Below are 19,285 nucleotides of genomic sequence, written 5' to 3' on the forward strand. Positions count from 1 at the left end.
TTGTGGGTATTTCTAGGCTTGATTGCTTAGTTTAAATGTGTTTATACTGAAACATTACTTTGTTGAGCTTTTTTTTTTCAGGGCAAAATAATGATATGATGATGCTTAAGAGAGCAAAAGCTATTGGCTGTTAAAAATTTTGCAACAGTTGTATCAATTTTTTGTGATGAGTTGGCCACTGTAAGTATTGTTTCATCAGAGGCCACACCTGATGTGATTTGTTTTTCTCACTATGGCAGCCTCCTTTAATATTAATTAATAGAAATCTGACTAACAATGAGCCTTTGTGTGCAGAGATTTTTTTCAGTGGTTATGATTACAAACTATGTATATAGTTCTATCATATTCCACACTGCTCTAGAATCAGGGGGTCTATACAGGAACATTAAGACGTTTCTCTACCATTTAAAGGTGATTGCCAGTTTACTCATTTTTTTTTTTTTTCTTTTTTGGTGTGGTACCAGCAGCCAGCCATAAATTAAGCATACGACAAAAACAATAAATTTAAAAAAGGTAAAAAAAACAACTGCCTCAAACTGGAGGTGACCTCTGCAGGCAAATTAGGAGTTCAGTACTGGGCTCTTCCTATTGGCTACACAAGATTAGCCAGTTATGTAAGAAAGTGTAAAATAATAAGTCTTTTATAGCAGCCAATGCTGGACATCATTACAGATTAGGAAAATATTGGCAACTGTGGACAATTGTAATTAAGCTGCATATTTTTAGAAACCTATTAAAGTCCTCCAGCACCTGGGTCCAACACTAATGTAAGCAGAGGCATGCACACTTTTTGAGACAAAGCTCACAATATATTTAAAATTAAGTGACGTTTAATTAAATTGTTACAAAGGAAAATGTTCAGAATTGCTACTTTTCTGCGGGTGCTTTTAAGCACGCAGTTTTCTTTAGTGGTGATGCCTGGCAAAGTGTACATTTAATAGAAGCATGTTGTCTTGTATGTGCTGAACAGCTTGACTGTATAAATTACTCTCCTTAAAAGGTATCGAAAAGGTTTATTCCCAAACTGCATCAAAATATCCTTATTTTGTCTACTGAAAGCCATTAATTCATAAACAGATGGAGAGCTGCCTAGTGTAGAACTGAAGCACACTGTTGTATTGTCTTTTATGCCAAAGACCACACGCAGGCTTCTCTTCTATTCTATTACATAAAGGTGTATATGTATTCAGAAGAAGAATTCATTTCTAAGGATTCTGCTGTCCCATTTATTTCTTTATGGGGTGATGAATGTAAGCATTGCCAAACTGCTATCATGCAGGTATTCTAGATAAAGAACTTGTGTAAACATTCTGGTGTAAGGAGCAACATGGTCTACATCCCAAAATTCTGATGCTTGATGGTTAATAGAACACATAAATAAATAAAAATGTTAAATTGCAAAAGGGAAGTGTAACTTAAAAGCTGAAAAATATTATAATTAAGACGTACTGCCAAGTTATAAGTAAGCCGTGGTTCCCATGTCTGGCTAAACTGATCTCCTTTGTCATGTATGTGATATGTAATTTTTTCCATATCGGGTATGAACCTGATATATTTAACTAATATGGGTAGGAGGTAGTAGAGATTGCTTCAACAATTTAGCTGCTGAACTCCTATCAGCCTGGAGTACATGATATGTTTGTTTGTTGGATTCTTTATCAAGGAGTGAGGTAGGTAGAGTTAGGATAGCAGTCTGAAGACTGGCCTAATTGTTTTTACAAAGTTTCATAAAAAACTGATACAGTGCTCTAATAATATACTATATTTTATTGCTTGTTTGGGTTGTAGAATCAAAAAGAAATCTGACACGTTCACCATTTTAAATAGTAGACAAATCTTGCAAAGTTACATTTTTGGAGAAAACACCTGCCTTCTGTTACGATTTTGATGCCTTAGTCAGTATTGGCACATGCTTACCTAGGGCGCGGAGTCGAACGGCCTTCCGGTCTTCACCAAGAACCACCGCAAGGTAGTGTGGACTTTGCTGCCGAAGAACCGCAGGTCGCGGCCCCCAGATTAGCCTACTGACGTAAGGGAGAAGGTTCTAAGTGATGGCAGGTAGACAAGCAATAAGACAAAGCGGTGCAAGTACAGGCACTAACCGTTAATTCCAGGTGTTGTAGGTCTGGAACAGTAACCGGTAGATGCACGGAGCCAATGGGTGCGTGGCAGGATATGGGTCCAGAGACACGACCGGGTCGGTACACAGGAGGTATCAGGTATACGGTGCCAGAGGAAGATCCAGAGAATAGTTGGTAACACAGCCGGGTCGGTACACAGGAGATAGTCCAGTTCGTGGTGCCAGGGATAAGCCAAAGAATAGTCAGGTCACAGCCAGGTAGGTACACAGGAGTAGGAGGAATAGATGGATACACAGGGAGCAGGTTCACAGGAGTCAGAAACACAGGAACTGTAGCCAGGAACAGGAAACACATTGCTCTGACACAGGCAGCGTGTCAGAGCAGAGAAGATATAGGAGTTTGAATTCCCCGCCCAGGAGTCACATGATCGGCAGCAGGAAGAACCCGGAAGTGCGGCGGCGCCATCAGGAGAAGCGCTGCACGGATCAGATACCGCTGTCAGACCACGCTGACAGCGCAGCGGAACGGGGATCAGGTATTTCTTAACACCTTCCGACTTAGACCATATCATCTATATTTTAAGATTACCAATTGTCACTATAATTGGTTGAAATTCAGTACAAAATAAACTAGTCTGTAACAAAATTATATATCTATAAGCAAGTAAAAATAGTTTTCCTCCTGATATTACAATAATTCAGAAAGTGTCATACCAATACTTTTTTTTAGATTGATGTATGTTTGTGAATCTTTGACCTTTTCCTTGGCTGTTCCTGGCTCTAGTGCCATCTGATGGTCAACTGCCTCGCCACCTATTTCATCCCATACCATGTCTCCTTCCGCTACTATAATCATGTAAATCTAGATAGTAATGTAAATATAGAAACCAAAATAGAGCTAACTGCCACACTTACAGTAAGTTTTTCAAACTTACTTGGTTAACAAATTGCCAGAGTCTTCATACGTTAAAGGATAATTGTTTTTTGGGGTTTTTTTTTGGGGGGGGGGGGCGGTTCTTTCTTTGCAGTTGTGGGCATGTACCATCCATGCCCATGGAACACCTACCTCCTGAACAGTGAGAGTAGGTGATTTGTCCAGTTATTAAGTAAGGTTAAATACCCTGTACTATAGAGTGTGAATAACCTACCATTGTAGATAGGAAAGTTGTTTCATGTAATAAAAAAAAAAGACCATGCAGGTTTTTTACATAGTACTATCTCTACTTTTTCAAATACCTTATAGACTGACTGCTGTTTGGAGTTTTTCTTTTGTGGTGGGGGGGGGGGGGGTAGTTTTGGTCAACTGAGCATTTTAGAAAAAGTTCTGTTGGCTCTGTTCATTTTTCATTTAATAATAATTTGTTGGTCTCTATATTGTAGTCCACTTAAACTATGTTTGCAATCTGATAATTAAGTAGTCTACCAAAGGCAAATCTAAAACCTTACGCAAAAATTCAGCCCTTACGAGTTGAGATTTTGATGGGGGGGGGGTTTGCAATTTATACTGGCTACCAGTACCCGCAGAGATGAAAATGGTGATGTTCTAACTAACCTATAAATCACTTCAATGGTGGCTAAATAGTCCATCTACTTGTTAAATGTTTCTAAAATAGAACCATACAAGTAGGTGTAAAGAGTTTCAGTGCTAATTTTTTTTTTTCTGTGGTGGCAAGCTGAACCATTGACTACGCAGAGACTATCCAGTAGGTTAAAGGCATTTTAGGATATTTGTGTAAATTTGTACATGCCAAACCAGAATTGGAAAGGTTTGCAATATCCTCAAAATGTTTTGGGGTGATTGGGGTTCACTAATATAATATAGTGCAAATTTTCCTGCTGGCCGGAGTTATACACTGACCTACTAAATTCTTAGTGTGTGTGGAAAAAAAAATTCAGAAAGGGCTGAAATTTGGTATACTAAGATGTTTTTAATTTGTTAATTTAATTTGTTAATTGTTAAAAGTGTTTGTTTATAAAGATTTTAAAAAAATATATATATATTTCTTGAAGGAGAAGTGACAGTTGGGAGTGGTTGGTGGTTGCCGGGGGTGACAGTGGGGAGTGGTTGGTGGTTGAGGCCTGGGCTATGGCCCAAATGCATGACAAGAACCTTTTTAACACCTTAAGTAGCTTGATTTGACTAGAATGCATGAGTATCATGCACGGGTTAACTTGTATGTATGTGTATGTATATATATATATATATATATATATATATATATTATATATATATATATATATATATATATATATATATATATATATATAATGTGTATAATGTATGGCCTATTAAACATTTTTGTTATATTATGAAGGCAAAATGGTGTATATAATCAACTATCACTGGTAGGTCATGTACTTTTAACATAACTTTGCATTACAAAACAGTGCTTGCTTTTCTAAACCAAACCACTGTTTGTTTAAAGCAGTAATTTATTTGTTCTGTTTCCTATTGTCATCAGGAATCTTAGAAACTCCAGCCATATATGTGATGGGAAGACAGGGATGCTTACCATTGTCTTCACTGCAATTGCACTTGCCACATCTCTTTCTGTGTAGGAAGTATAAATGACAAATCCAGGGAAAGAGTTAATGATATGATGTGAACTAGAGATATCGGTCTCATTTTATAGTAGTGAAAGGCGATAAAACTGCCAATACCCTAACATGAAGATGGTGTGCAGCAACTCAGGATTGAGTACTCACAATAAAATACTGCTGTTGAAAGTTTTCCAGGACAACATGTACTTGGATTGATATAAAAGGCCCTGCCTTCCATTCCCAGGCCAAATGATCTAGTAAAGCAACATGTTGATTGTGCAGGGTATATTTCCTTGTTGGATAAACATTTAGAATTGCTTCTAGCATGTTAAACATGTGCAGTGTAAATATATATGGATGTGTGTATATGTGTATATATATATATATATATATATATATATATATATATATATATATATATATATATATAAATGTGTGTGTTTGATACAAGTTGTATGGGTAGACTTGCTGTTTTTTCTATGCAAAAGGATATTGTTTTGGACTAAGCAAAGAACATAAATACTTCTGCTGAAAGAGGTTCTACCTAAAAATCATATACAGTTCTTTTATTAACATAAGACACCAATGTGAATAAAGATCCCAAAAATAACTTGTTGGAATCCCCATGAGATAGCTGATGATGATGATACGCTGATTATATCTATCTATATAGCGATACTAATTCCACAGAGAACTCCCTTGCATCAGTCCCTGCCCCATAGGAGCTTACAATCTAAATTCCCTCACATACACACACAGACAGACAGAGAGAGACTAGGTTCAATTTGATAGCAGCCAATAACTTCTAGTGGCTTCTAAACTCATTTCTGTACTTATGTACATATAGGACCACAGGTATTCCACAAGGACTAAACTGCCAAATTGAGATTATGAGCCATGAAGATAAAATACATTGCTTAGTGATGACCTGGCATTCCACTGCAGCTCTGTTATAAAGTAAAGCATTGCTTCTCCTCTACATTACATTACAGACAGCTGAAGCCATTCCTACATCTTTAGGACAGTGTACTATTTGGATCTGTTCAACAGTGAGGGTTTTTTGGGGGATTTTTTTGGCTCTAAAAGGTGGAACAGTAGTCAAAGTAGGGTGTATATACAGTGGTATGCCATATTGCCACTTCTCTTACTGCCTACATTGTAAAACTAAAATTCCAATGACTTTTTAATTTTTCATACCGCGACTTTTAAATTTCCACTTCAACCACTGTGGTGGAATATACTCTATTTTTACCATCTAATTTTCATTTTATTTACCTACTAATTCTTAGTGCTAATTGTAATGCTTTGCACTGCCTCACAGTTTTTGGAAAGTAACATGTCTTAATTACTGCCATTCAGTACTCTTTAATATTTGTTTTGAAGTCAATGTAAACCCCTTACAAATGCAGGTCAATACTTTAGCCATTTTATGTACATTTACAGTTCAAACAAGCAATGTTTTCAAACTCATTTCAATCAAAGTACAGTACGTGCATGGAAATGGTGAATACAGACTTTACAAATATTAATTTGTCATTAAACTGTACATTCAATTACTATAGATTAAGGCTAGGAGTAGCAAATAAGTTCTAAAAAACCCTAACATTGGTCATACACAGTCCGGGCCGGACTGGGACTAAAAATCAGCCCTAGAATTTAAAGTACACAGACCCACCTTAGTTTCAGCAGCGAATACACTGTGTGCCGCCACGCAGCTTCGGCGCTGAAAAGGGCGTGATCACATTGTGTTGTGGGTGTGGCCAACATGGGGCATTGATACATACATTATAACAAAACTTTACATTTATCACTACCTCCCAGCCACAGCCACATCACTCCATCCCCCCAGACACATTGACACCCCCAGCCCACTGTACTTATCTATGCTTCTGGTGCTGCTGACATCCATCAGGGTGGCAACTTCCTGTAGAGTGAGCAGGGAAGCTCTTAGTCTTACAAGATTACCAAATCTTGTGATACTTAGAGCTCCTCAGCTTACTCTGCAGGCTGTGTCCTATCCAGGGACTGGGAGCAACTATCAGTTCCCTTCCCCTAATCAGAGGTGGATTAACGATCGGGGGTCCTGGGGTATTTAAGACAGGGGGCCCCTATTATGTAACATGGTTATCATTTTAGACAAATGTTAGACAAATACACAGCCAATACTGTGTGCAATACTGTTGGTTGCATGCAGCTCGTCCTTCACAAGCAGTACAGGGTGGAGTGGGACATACCTCCCAATTGTCCTTGTAGTCGGACCAAATCTCCCTAAATGAGACGGCCGCCAAAATTCGGGACAGTTGGCAGACAGTCCTGCTCTCTCTTACCTGTTCTTCTCACTTTCACCACCTGTGACTGCTGGTGTCTTTAGTTGCTGCTTGTCTGGATCCTGGAATGTTGGAGGCCTTGTTTGGGGAAAAAAATGGGTACATGTAATTTAAAAAACTCCAAGCAGCCCAGTTGTTCAATCAGTACAACCAATGTTTTATAATTAGACCTCCCTCCAGCCTCAACATTAAAATACTAGTATACACATTTAATAAATAAACCTATTTCCCTGCCTCCAAACAACCTCAGCAATAAATTAAATAGCATTTACGTTTAAGAAATATACCTATTTTCCGCAACCATCACTGCCATTAAATAATTCATATTCATTTAATAAATAGATGTTATTTTTTCCCAAGCAGCCCACTTTAAATTAATAGCCACCAAACCACCCCAGCATTAAATTAAAGGTCACCCTTTCTTAAATTGCTAGGCCCCAATATTAAATAGAATTGACCCACATCACCCCACAAATAAAATGGCATCAATTAAATAATTAGCCCCCACCTAAACTCCAGCATTAAATTAATAGCCCACCTCCCACATTATATTAACATTCTCCCCCTGCCCTCATACCTGAGTATGTGCCCCCAATTGATATTAAGCCACCATAGAGCCCTCAAATCATATTATGCCACAATAGTGTCCCGAAATCATATGCCGCAATAGTGCCCCCAAATCATAGTTGCTAGAACTGTGCATTTATTTAGCATTTTACATTGTGCATTGTGCCTCGTTGGATGCCACTGATTCATAGTGATTGAATAGGTAGGTAGACTATGTCTCACAGAAAATACCTTTGTTTTGTTGACAACTATGAAATATACAAAAGTGGAAGCTGCTCAAATCAATTTATAGGCCATAACAGGTGCTGAAAGGGTGGGGTTATCCTGCAAGGAACATACACACAACATTTTTTCCCCCAGCACACTGCTATAGCCAGCAACAGATCTGCCATTTCTACTGTAGATAAAAATGCAAAAGTCTTTGTTGCACACATTTGCAAATGTATGTTTAAGCCATCCTGCCACGCCAAGGCGCTTTTGCTAATAGGATGGTCCTACTCTAAACAATGAGAGTCCCTATATTTGGGCCATACATATGTGTTTTTAAATTGAGAGCTAACTTACCAAAGAGGTACCCCAGAGGCCTCCAAATGGCAATCCAATGTCAGCACTCCCCCTCAGCTACTGACACCAACATGCCTCTCAGACAAATACAAAAGTGGAAGCTGCTCAAATCAATTTATAGGCCATAACAGGTGCTGAAAGGGTGGGGTTATCCTGCAAGGAACATACACACAACATTTTTTCCCCCAGCACACTGCTATAGCCAGCAACAGATCTGCCATTTCTACTGTAGATAAAAATGCAAAAGTCTTTGTTGCACACATTTGCAAATGTATGTTTAAGCCATCCTGCCACGCCAATGCGCTTTTGCTAATAGGATGGTCCTACTCTAAACAATGAGAGTCCCTATATTTGGGCCATACATATGTGTTTTTAAATTGAGAGCTATGACATATACACTGTAACTGAAATAATTAATATTTCAGCATTAGGTATATTTAATTCCACAAAACCTCACATTCATTTATAGAACAGATTAAACTCAGAACGTGCTGGATCTGATACGAAGTACAGGTATAACATTTTTACCAAAAGAATGTGATTTATTTTTTTTTCTTATTTTTAGGTTTTAAATATATTTGTTGCCAAAGTACTATATGAAGGACCTCTCTCTGTTTGCAACAGCTGTATTTTATCAGTTGTCTTTCTCTCAAATACTTATCCTTTTGTATCTTTAGCAAATAGAAAAAATATATCAAAAGGTTAAACCCCTGCCGCCATAAGATTTTAAAAAATTACTATATAAAACTATTTCTTTTATATGTAGTATATTAACAATTTGCTCATCTGTTTCAAGTGTCAGTACTTTAATAAATTTAGTGGTCAATGAATGTTCAACCACATCTGCTCTGTAGTTTTGATTACTTTATTTCACATGTGATTATTAGTGGTTAATAACTAATAACTGTTTCCCCCCTTTTTTTTTTTTTTAAATTTGGATGGTGCAAGATTTCAAATCCGTACTTAACATACAACCAGTAATACATTTACAGAACAGCCTTTAATGCAGTGATGAGCAACCTGATACACTTCAGGGGATGCATGAGCGGTCCTCTAACCTTCAAAAGGGCTGTACATTAATTAATTTCAATAATAAGTTACAACCATACATTGAATTAACGGAACAGACACCTATCTAATAACATATCGGCAGACATTTTAAACAAGTGTTACAAGCTATAACAAACAAATCTGACAATAAATCAAGAAGAGGCTGGGGTATGCAGATTGAAGGCTCAGTGGGAAAATATGACCCAACACTGTGTTAATGCTTGTTAAAAAGATGTAAAATAGCTGCAAGCCAATATGGGTGAAAACTGGTTAATATATGTGGCTGGGAATCTTTCTCTAGTTCTCTGCTGTTTTTAATAAGGACCAAAAAAGGTTGGACTTTTCTTTTCCTCCAAATGTTGATTTTTATTTTTTTTTCTTGTGCAAAAATTATTTGGAAATACTCCTAAATAAATTGTTCTTATGGCTGTATGGGAAAGAAATTCATCCTCGTTTGCACTTTGCTCACCGGTTTCATTTCCATGGTATCATATTAACAAGCCGTCTTGGAATGTCATGGTTTTACATCTTGACTGTTCATGTTCCTTTGTTACAAAATTACTGAGGCTTCAGGATTATTGAAAATGACAGAAGGAATTCTGTGAGACAAAACCAATTATGCCCTTTATTTCTGTCTTTGTCTTTTACAGACTGCAGAATGAGAAGTGGATGAATGTAAGAGCAGGCGATATCATCAGACTGGAGAACAATCAGTTTGTGGTTGTATGTAATATTATTGTTTTTTATATTACTGTGCACACATTTTCATGATTTTATGAATGCAGGGTGGATATAGTAAGATGAATGACACCCTAAAACTGTTCACACATTAATGCCAAGATTATTGTCTCCGTATCTACTCAATGTGGAATTGAAATGGATTGTCATATGACGTTACAATTAGTAAATTTATGGGCAAGTGTTACCTTCTTACACTCAAGCAGTTATGTTATAGAGGCAGAAATGTCCAGCATTAATCTTAAAATGTACCCATCATAGTGAGAATTAATTATGAACTTGTGTCATAATCGCGTGCCTCAGGGCTCCGTGATGGTACCAGTGAATGTATAGAATTATTCAGCCCACAACAGGGCTAGTTTAAGATAGAGAAGTCTCAACATTTATTCCCAGATTCTGAAAAATGTCCTTTAAAAAAAAAAGATTCAAAATTAAAAGAACCAAAACATTTCCCCTCCAGTTTACACATATCGTTTTTTTTATTATTTTTTTTATCAGAAATTGCTAAGCAAAACCATGCCATTGTTTTCTGCTGTCAAATCCAATCTATGAAGCCATTTAGATTGTCTTTATGTGTTTTTATATTTTATTTAAGTCTATTCATATTTTTGTCCCATATATTCTTTTACTTTAACCCACCACAACTATTGGGAGGCTACTTCATGATTCTTTCATCCTTTCTGTAAAATTAAAAAAACCTTCCTTGCTACTCATCTTCTACTCTCCAGTTTTGAAAGTATGCCCCCTTGTTCATATTTTTAAAAATACTTCCATCCTAAACTCTATTTATACTTTTGATAGATTTGAATGTTTCTATCATATCTCTTCTTTCCCTTCTCTCCCCTACTAAGCTGTACATATTCAACTCTTGAAGTTTTTCCAGATAGTTGGTACATGGCCAGCATAACAATTTATATAGCCTTTTTATGACCGTATTTGTGGAGGTAAGGCTTCCAGAACTGTACTCTGTACTCTAGGTGAGGTCTTGCCTGTGACCTTATAACCTCCCTCTTCCTGCTACTAATACCTCTTCCAATACATCCAAATAATCGAATGTCTTTTCCTACTGCTTGCTCACATTCTTATTACCTAAAACTATAGCTCCAATGTCCCTTTCCTCTGTTGTTGATCATTACCCCTTGTTCAGTATTTTGCTTTTGGTTGTTTGTGTCCAGCATCTATTATTTTACCTTTTCATTTAGTACATTTAAAATTGCAAGCTTTAGTTCATTGCTATTCCCCCTCTGAACCAGTACACATTTGTTTTACCCCTTCTGCGGTATCAACAATTGTAAAATTAATTTCTATGATCTGCAAACATAATGTCAAGAACCTTAATATCTTGAAAAATGTCTACCTTCTGATATGATTGAATCGGATGACATCCTGCATCTAAATCACCTTACAGTAGCACTGTTTGCAGTACTGCGGTATGGCCAATAGATGGCAGAAGTGTTGTACTGCACAATTCATTAATCCTATTTCTTTTTTAGTTATTTTTTCATCTTGATGGCTCCAGAGAGCATACAAGAAACACAGTTAACATGACTGTTTCATAATTTGTGTGTTTTGTTTGCAAGAGCAAAAAAATATAGATGATAAAGTCAAATGAAGTTTATTTTATTCTAAACTCTGTATCCTTTTTATCATAATGGCATGTATAATATCCTGTATCTAGCAGCAGTGCACAGTCCACAACATAGTTTGTGAAGCAGAACACTGAAAGATTTCATCAAAGCTATATACATTAATGGTTTGCTTTGGTTTCTAGACTATAATGATATCCTGAGGGTAAACACTTGCTGCCAGAAGACATTGGCCAGCAATGTCATAATTCTATAATTGCATGGCTGTATACAATCATTGTCTTGAATTTACAGTGAGATGGGAGCTGAGATAGATGGAGGGTTGGGCTACAGTTAGATTGTGATGCCAGCTGTGGGGCATTTGTCACATGGCAGCTATCTATTCTATAACTTTGGGTTTAATGTTATCACAATACATTCTAAATAAGATAAAATAAATGCCTTGATATTTTCATACTATAATTGGATTGTTGTCTTCATTATATTGAGGGTGCGGTCACTATAGACTCATAAAAGGAAAACTGGGTAGTAAACAATGAAACTCTGTAATTGGTCACTATGCACAAAGTGAATCATGTGTTACCCTCGGCAGTCCTGGATTAGATACCAATTTTCTTCCAGCTAGTGTTCCACTGAAAATGATTGTAGTTTTTCTATTGACATGATATATTGAAATATGGTTTAAAAATATTTCTTCCAAACGCATAAATATGACCATTTTTGTTTAATAGGCTGACCTGCTCCTCCTGTCCAGTAGCGAACCGCATGGCCTCTGTTATGTGGAAACAGCAGAGCTTGATGGGTGAGGGCTAATTTTGTTTGTTTCTATTGCTAATATTTGTTGTATGTTTTACATTGTCATGTGCGTTTAATCTGCAGTGTTTTCGAAAATTGCATTTTCCTCCCCTCACCCCCATCATGCTGATTAAACTAGCTGCCACCCAGTACATAAAGACATTTTAGTGTTTCTTGGTTAGCACCTCAGCACAGTTTACTTTTGGTCAGTGTTCACATAAGATAAAAGGCAGGGAAAGAAACACAGGATTTTTGAGCTATGAACGATATCTCCCAAGTAGCCATTTGAACCGTGTATGGTTCTAAGTTTTTTGTTCTGTTCCTAACTCGGAAACAAGATATAATTTCACTTTGCTTATTGAGTAGTGTTATCAAAATCAGATTCTTTTTATAGACTGGATCTCTCAGATTTTGAATGTTGTCAACACAAAAGAATAAATTGTGTGTTTGTGGATTCCCTTTCTTATGAATATTCTTTTCTGCCACAAAATGGCAGCCTCCACTATGCCAGCAGACTAATATCAATGCACACTAATATGCATTACTGTTAGGATCTCCAGTGTAAATTGGTCACACATGTTTTATTGGATATTTTATAGAAAAATGTAAATGAAAACAGGTTGTATTTTCCTAGCCTTTGTTAATGATGTAGTATAAAAAAATAACTTAAACATGATCAGTTGATTGTCGCCCAACCTTTGTACTTTACTATAGTTTTTATAATTGACCTTGTAATTGAATTCATATTGAGTTTATGAAACTTGTTTAACATTTCAGTAACAATTGAAAGTATTTATTTGTGCGCTACATCATACACAATCAGCTGCAACTAATGTCAAGTGGATTTAGTACATTTCTAGTGTAAACATCAAACTATCAATGAATGAATGATGATGCAATTAAGACATCAAAACATTCTCTTAAGATTTGGTTACATTACTGACAAGAGCTTATTTTTTTCTTTTGCGTAACATTTTGACTACATTTCGATATGGAGCAAAATTTGTGTAATTGTTTATTTTAATCTGTTCATGTTTTTTCCTAAACCAGTGGTGGACAACCCACTACATGTTGTGGGCCTCACTTGCTGCCCAGAATCTTCGCTTAAAGAAATAAACAAGTAAACATCAGAGATGAACAGCATCATTAGTATTGCATTGTACTCATATATTGTACCTGCAATTGATTAGGGGTGAAGTGAGACTAATAACATTGGAGTGAACACCCAGCACTAAGAATCTTCACTAGAGTGCTTGTGAGCCACTAGACAGCATCAGCAGTACAGAGTATACCAACAGTAGCAGTGATGGCCATTAATAAGCTATCTGTAGTTGTGAAGCCCGATAATGTGTACAGCACTAGTGTCCTCCAGTAAGCCAGAAATAAAAGCAATGCACTAGTATCACTCTATAATATCTCAGCATTTAAGGTATTGACCATTAAAATGCAGCCAGTACTAGTAATGATCAGTAATATGCCAACAATAAAAGTGATGCTTATTAACAAACCTCAGTACTAGTAAAAAGTAATAACAGCAGTGTCCATTACTAAGCCACCATTAATAGCAGTACCCATTATAATGCCATAAAGAACACAAATTGCAATTATAAGCCACCAATAGTACTTGCACCCAGTAATGTACCAGTAATAGTATCCAGTAACGTGGCAGAAGTAGTAGTGCCCTGTTCTACTGCTGGTACGTTGCTGTTTGTACTCTCCATTGCTGTCCATACTCTCCTGACCGCTTCTGGTGCACTCCTTCTCTCCATCCTTAGTCTGTTGATATGTGTAGTGAACAGAGAAGAATTACAGTTATAAGGATTAACCAATAACATAATTGTGGGGAATAAGGCCTAATCATAATTGCAGTGTTAATATGTTATATCAAATTAATCTATTGATAAATTGAGCTACTAAGGTGTAACATGTGAAGTCAGAGGGTCTTGTGTGTGTTTACCCGGTAGCCCTGCCCACCTTTATGTTAAAAGATAACAGCACTACTTTCAGGGAAAGCTGAGCAGCTTCAAAGGCCCCTGGGGTGAGCTACATCCTGACATAGGAGAGTTTTTTGACACCGAGAGAGACTCTAAGGAGTCGTTCATAGTTTGTGGCCTTAAACAAGGATGATTGCTTGTTGAATCTTATACAGACAAATATAATTCAGTTTCCAAAATTCAGCTTAAAATTAATAAAAGTAGTATTATGAAGGGAAGCCTATATGTCAAATTAAGTATTCTGTCACACAGAGAATTTGAGAAAATGAGTATAAGCTCAACTAATATGCTGGACCTAGGCCTGTTTGTTATTTAAATGTGCAGGAGATTATGACTGCTTTATTGACAGGGGAGTTATGTCTCTGGGATACATCTGAGAAATGTTAAGATAGGTCAAATCTTAGGAATAGTTTTGAATAAATCCTAGGAAAATCCACGTTATTGCAGTACCGTATTACCATCGATACTGCGTTACCGTGGACTGGAAACCCAATTGAATAAGCCCCATAGCCTTTTATAAAGAAGATAGCGTGGCCATGCTAACCCTTAAAATGCTGAGGTGTGAATTGTGAATACCTTTGTATACCAAGTCTAGTGTGTGTCTGCCTGTACATTTGTGTCATAGAGCCTTGAGGTGTTGAGTGTTAACCCTGTGATTGCTGGTGTGTGCCTTACTAAACTGAGTAACAAGGAATGCTCATTGTGTACCAGTGAGAGATTGGGGTCCTATTGTCCTTTTATACAATTGGTGGTGGCAAAACCAAAGTGGGTGTGGTTGTCTGAGTGCTGTTTGGGGGCGATTCGGCAAATCTGTAATCTGTGCGATCGGTGCGGTTTGTGACTGGTAACAGTAGTTAGGAGAGGTTTCCTGACAAAATAGATTTGATATATTGTTTGACTGTGAATATAGGATAAGATATTAAATCAGGGAGTGTCCAGAGGTGGTTATTTGTGACCATATGCCTTTTAGTAGTATGGACCCAGCTGCGTGGACTATAGCAGGTCACTTGCTGTGGCACAAGGGTTGGTTTCTACATGATTCAGCAATACTGCTACAACCAGCATTCAAAAATAGTTATTTGTGATGCAGATTCCAAGCTATGCTCATGTCCCATGTTGTAGCACATGATGGACACCAGTTGAGTTGGGAATCAGTGGCCTAAACAATGGCATTTTACTCTAGGATAAGACTTCTTTTAATGTTTCTCAAATTTTATAAAAATAAAAACCTTCTTTTGCAGTCATCCATATGTTTACAATGATAAAACATAATGTTTGGCGTCTTAAGGCACCAGCATGATCATTTGGTTTTGTTCCATGGTTTTACATCCATGTCTTGTGGTCAGGTCATACTTTCAAGGATGAATATGTACCACATATTATTTCAGTGCCTTTGAAAAATATATTTAAAATGTTACCAAGTATGGAAGACAACTTTATCAAAAAATATAATTAAGCAATCATAATAATAAGCATTTGTAAAATATACATTGAGCATATTTTGTACTAAAAATACATCTTTTCTAAATGCTGTTGGTCCATGCAGAAATGAGGGTGGTGGGTGAGGTAGTGAACAACCCTTACTCATTAGTCATTACGTCCCAGCAAATATAACTTACCTTACGAAAAATCTACCATGGCAAACTACTTTTAAACTTTATAGTAAATTTACCATAGTGATCCTGTGCCTTTTTTTTGTAAGTACTGTGATAATTGACTATTATCATAGCATTTAATAGTAATTTGGCCATTTATTGTACCATGGTAATCTTGTTCCTTTTCAATAAGGATTGCAATAGCATCCTTTTTTCTGTAATGCATTAGATTGGGTAAATTGAGTCTTAGTGCTCTGTGAGATGCTGCGGCTGCCTGCACATAGACTGCATATTCCACCCCTCAGCTGCAGGTAAAAGCAGTGTCACAGGGAAAGACCACCTTCCTATGTGCTATATTGCATAAAGAATCAGAATTGTCTAAATGATCAACACCCTTTTAGGTCTCTAAAATAGCAAATGATTACTTTTATGCGTGCTGGTTCTTCATTTTCTTAGCATACACTACACACACCAAAAACAATGGCAAGCGATGCCACCTTTATTGCAATTCAAATAATTTTGAGAAGTTGTCCCTTTTATTTGGGGTAAATTGAGTTAATGTATTCTGCGCTAACCTTATGTTAATAAATGCATGACTGGTTCGTTAAAATTGTGTTCACACAAAACACTAACAGAGCAACTCTTGTATATGTGTAAAATGACAGCTCCAGGACATAAATCAAAGCAGGGTACCACTAATGGCAATGTTTATAGCAAAATACAGTGTTAATGTTAACGCTGGTGTGTAACTGCTGGCATTCATTGTCACTTCTTGTGGCTGTGTTCCAGAATTGTGTTATTAAAATGTTATGCTGTACAGGTGGATGTTACTTCTGTTAATATGACAGGTTGTTTATCATTGTATATTTTGCAGGGAGACTAATTTAAAAGTCCGGCAAGCTCTGCCAGTAACTGCAGACCTTGGAGAAAGTATTTCCAGGCTTGCAGAATTTGATGGTAAGTGGACTAATTTATAGTCTCGATATTATGCGTTGTATATTCAGTGTTTAAGTTAGAGATGACAACCATGTAACTAGTAGTAGTATTGGATAGGTTATGGCTGAGGAAGAAAGTTTACAGAAGTTCTGGAAGAAAGATTAAGATGAGGATTATTTTAGGAATGTGAACTCTGTATCTGTGTGATATTGCCTAAATATTTCTTCCTTAAGCAAATATTAAAATCACCAAATGGTACAGAGCATGCATTTATAAACTTGCACTACTAGAAACTGCTACTAATTAATATTTCTATTTCTTTTACTTCTACATGAGCTTTAACTGCACATTTCCTCTGTAAAAAGCTTCAGAGGATATCTCCACCACTTTGGGGTGGTGTTTCATAATTTATTCAGTATAAAAGTGATTTCCTTAATTTACAATATTACTTATGGTGTGACGTTCCCCCTAATCTAGTGGGTCCCCTGATGTCCAGTATGTTCCGCCAATACTGCTCTAGCTCCTGCAGATAGTATGTTGATGATCGACAACATGCTGCCTGTATAAGAAAAGCACACCTTGGCAGGAATGATCAGAGCAGATGCAGACAGCATTATACGTTGGGGGGCCTATCAGATTGGGTTCAACTCCAGACCCATGTACAGTTTAAATATTTCTTGAACTATACTTTTTTAATTTTACTAACATACATTGTAAGTACAGTAAATTCACGATTCAGCAGCTTAATTTTATATAATCTGTTTTTCCATGTTATATGGATATTTCTCTTCTGCCAATTACCACATATAGAGCTAGAGCATCCCACATCTTGACCTCCTTTCACCCCAAGTCTTATCTCTGGAAAGTCATTCGGTGCTGCCTGCTCAAAAGATACTCATTTATCTTCAGAATTAAGCTTGAATGTACAACATGGGGAACATGAGACTAATAGGTGGTGTGAGCAGGAAGAAAGATAAAATAATTGCAGAGAAAAGACTCTTAAACTTCCGTTCTACTCCTCCAGTGTGCCACAGCCCTGTTCGCTGCAACCTTTCATGTGCTCTGTAGATTAAATGTAACAAAAGACAAGGCCTTTCATCTGCACACACATTTCCCATCATGCTTTATACTTTCTCAAAGTCCTAATATCCTGTAAACCTTGACCAGAAGTTCATCAATTTACTGTTCCATGGTCAGTGGCTTTAATTACAACAAATTATGTTTGAGAACATTAATCAACTCAGTTAACCAAATCCCAGAGTGTGAAATTGGAGATTATGCATGTATTTAAATGCTCTCACATATAAACTTGCTCACAAATTAGATTTGAGGTTAATCTTGGTGCTTTGTTATTGCATTAAAGGGTACCTGCCACCTACATGCAGCGATTGCAGGCATTTTGTGTTGAGTCCTTGCTGATTTAATTGATTGATTAATGGCTACATTTTCATGACTATTGTTCCAATAAAGAAAATGGCTGCCTCCACTGTGTGTAGAAAGTAGTAATCAGCAAAAAATAATGGGTTTACCGAATTGAGAATGTCTGTTTCTGATTTAGAATGCTAAATTATTCCTATAAAGATGACAATGTAAAAATAAACATTATTATTATTATTATTATTATTATTATTATTATTATTATTATTATTATCCTTCAGGAATTAGGGCTGGTTATGTTGAAACAGTCACAGTTTATCTGTATTTATGTTAAAATCAGCATTGTCTAACAGTCTGGATCAAACGCAGGAAAATGTGGTGTTTTTTGCCTTGTCGTTTGAAGAAGAATTTCTTGAGATACTGTTTAGACATGAGTTGGACTCCATTGTAAGTTGGTGCATTTTCTAATAAAAAAGATGAGGAAAATATTTTTATTCCTGGATTTTTATTTTTTATTTTTAGTTCTAGCAAGTTTTAAACTTTTAGAGAGCCGTCATGTTGATATAATGCTTTCCAAAATCAACGCATCAATTAATAATCACATATTTTCAGTAGAAGAGCAAAGCTTTTTAAAAATGCCATTGGACTAATAAAAGAAAAGAGGATGATTTCAAGTAAATAATTTAGACACTGGAATAAATTTTGCTAATTCGTTGTATAATGTTTATACCAAATCATTGGTTATTTTATTTTCCTTTTAAGTCATCTTGAAAGGGTAATTCTCCAAATATGGATAGTTTTTGGAAAGGAAATAATTCTCTGTATATTCCATTCTTCAAAAATCCAAGCTCTTGTTATATTTTTATCATATAATAATGCTGTGTTGTATGTACATGAGTATACATGTTTATGCATTTGTGTCAGCCTGAACTGATCTGTTTGGTAATGGCAGATCATCATCTATTTATTTTATATAGCACCACTAATTCCGCAGCGCTGTACAGAGAACATATTCACACCAGTCCCTGACCCATTGGAGTTTACAATCTAAATCCCCTAACACACACACACACACACACACACACACACACACACACACACACACACACAGACAGAGACTAAGGGCAATTTTCAT

The 19,285-nt window shown here is 36.5% G+C and overlaps 1 protein-coding gene across 2 annotated transcripts in view; it reads left to right on the plus strand.

The window, feature by feature from the left end:
* ATP8B4 (ATPase phospholipid transporting 8B4 (putative)) overlaps positions 1 to 19,285 on the plus strand; it is a 189,543-nt gene that overhangs the window by 87,606 nt on the left and 82,652 nt on the right. For both annotated transcript variants that reach the window (XM_075207957.1, XM_075207958.1), the window contains exons 8-10: positions 9,780 to 9,852; positions 12,185 to 12,255; positions 16,712 to 16,794. In XM_075207957.1, coding sequence (XP_075064058.1) covers positions 9,780 to 9,852; positions 12,185 to 12,255; positions 16,712 to 16,794 — 227 coding nt within the window. The remainder of the gene's footprint in view (positions 1 to 9,779; positions 9,853 to 12,184; positions 12,256 to 16,711; positions 16,795 to 19,285) is intronic.

The sequence above is a fragment of the Mixophyes fleayi genome, chromosome 4, assembly GCF_038048845.1.
Source record: "Mixophyes fleayi isolate aMixFle1 chromosome 4, aMixFle1.hap1, whole genome shotgun sequence".
NCBI lineage: Eukaryota > Metazoa > Chordata > Amphibia > Anura > Limnodynastidae > Mixophyes > Mixophyes fleayi.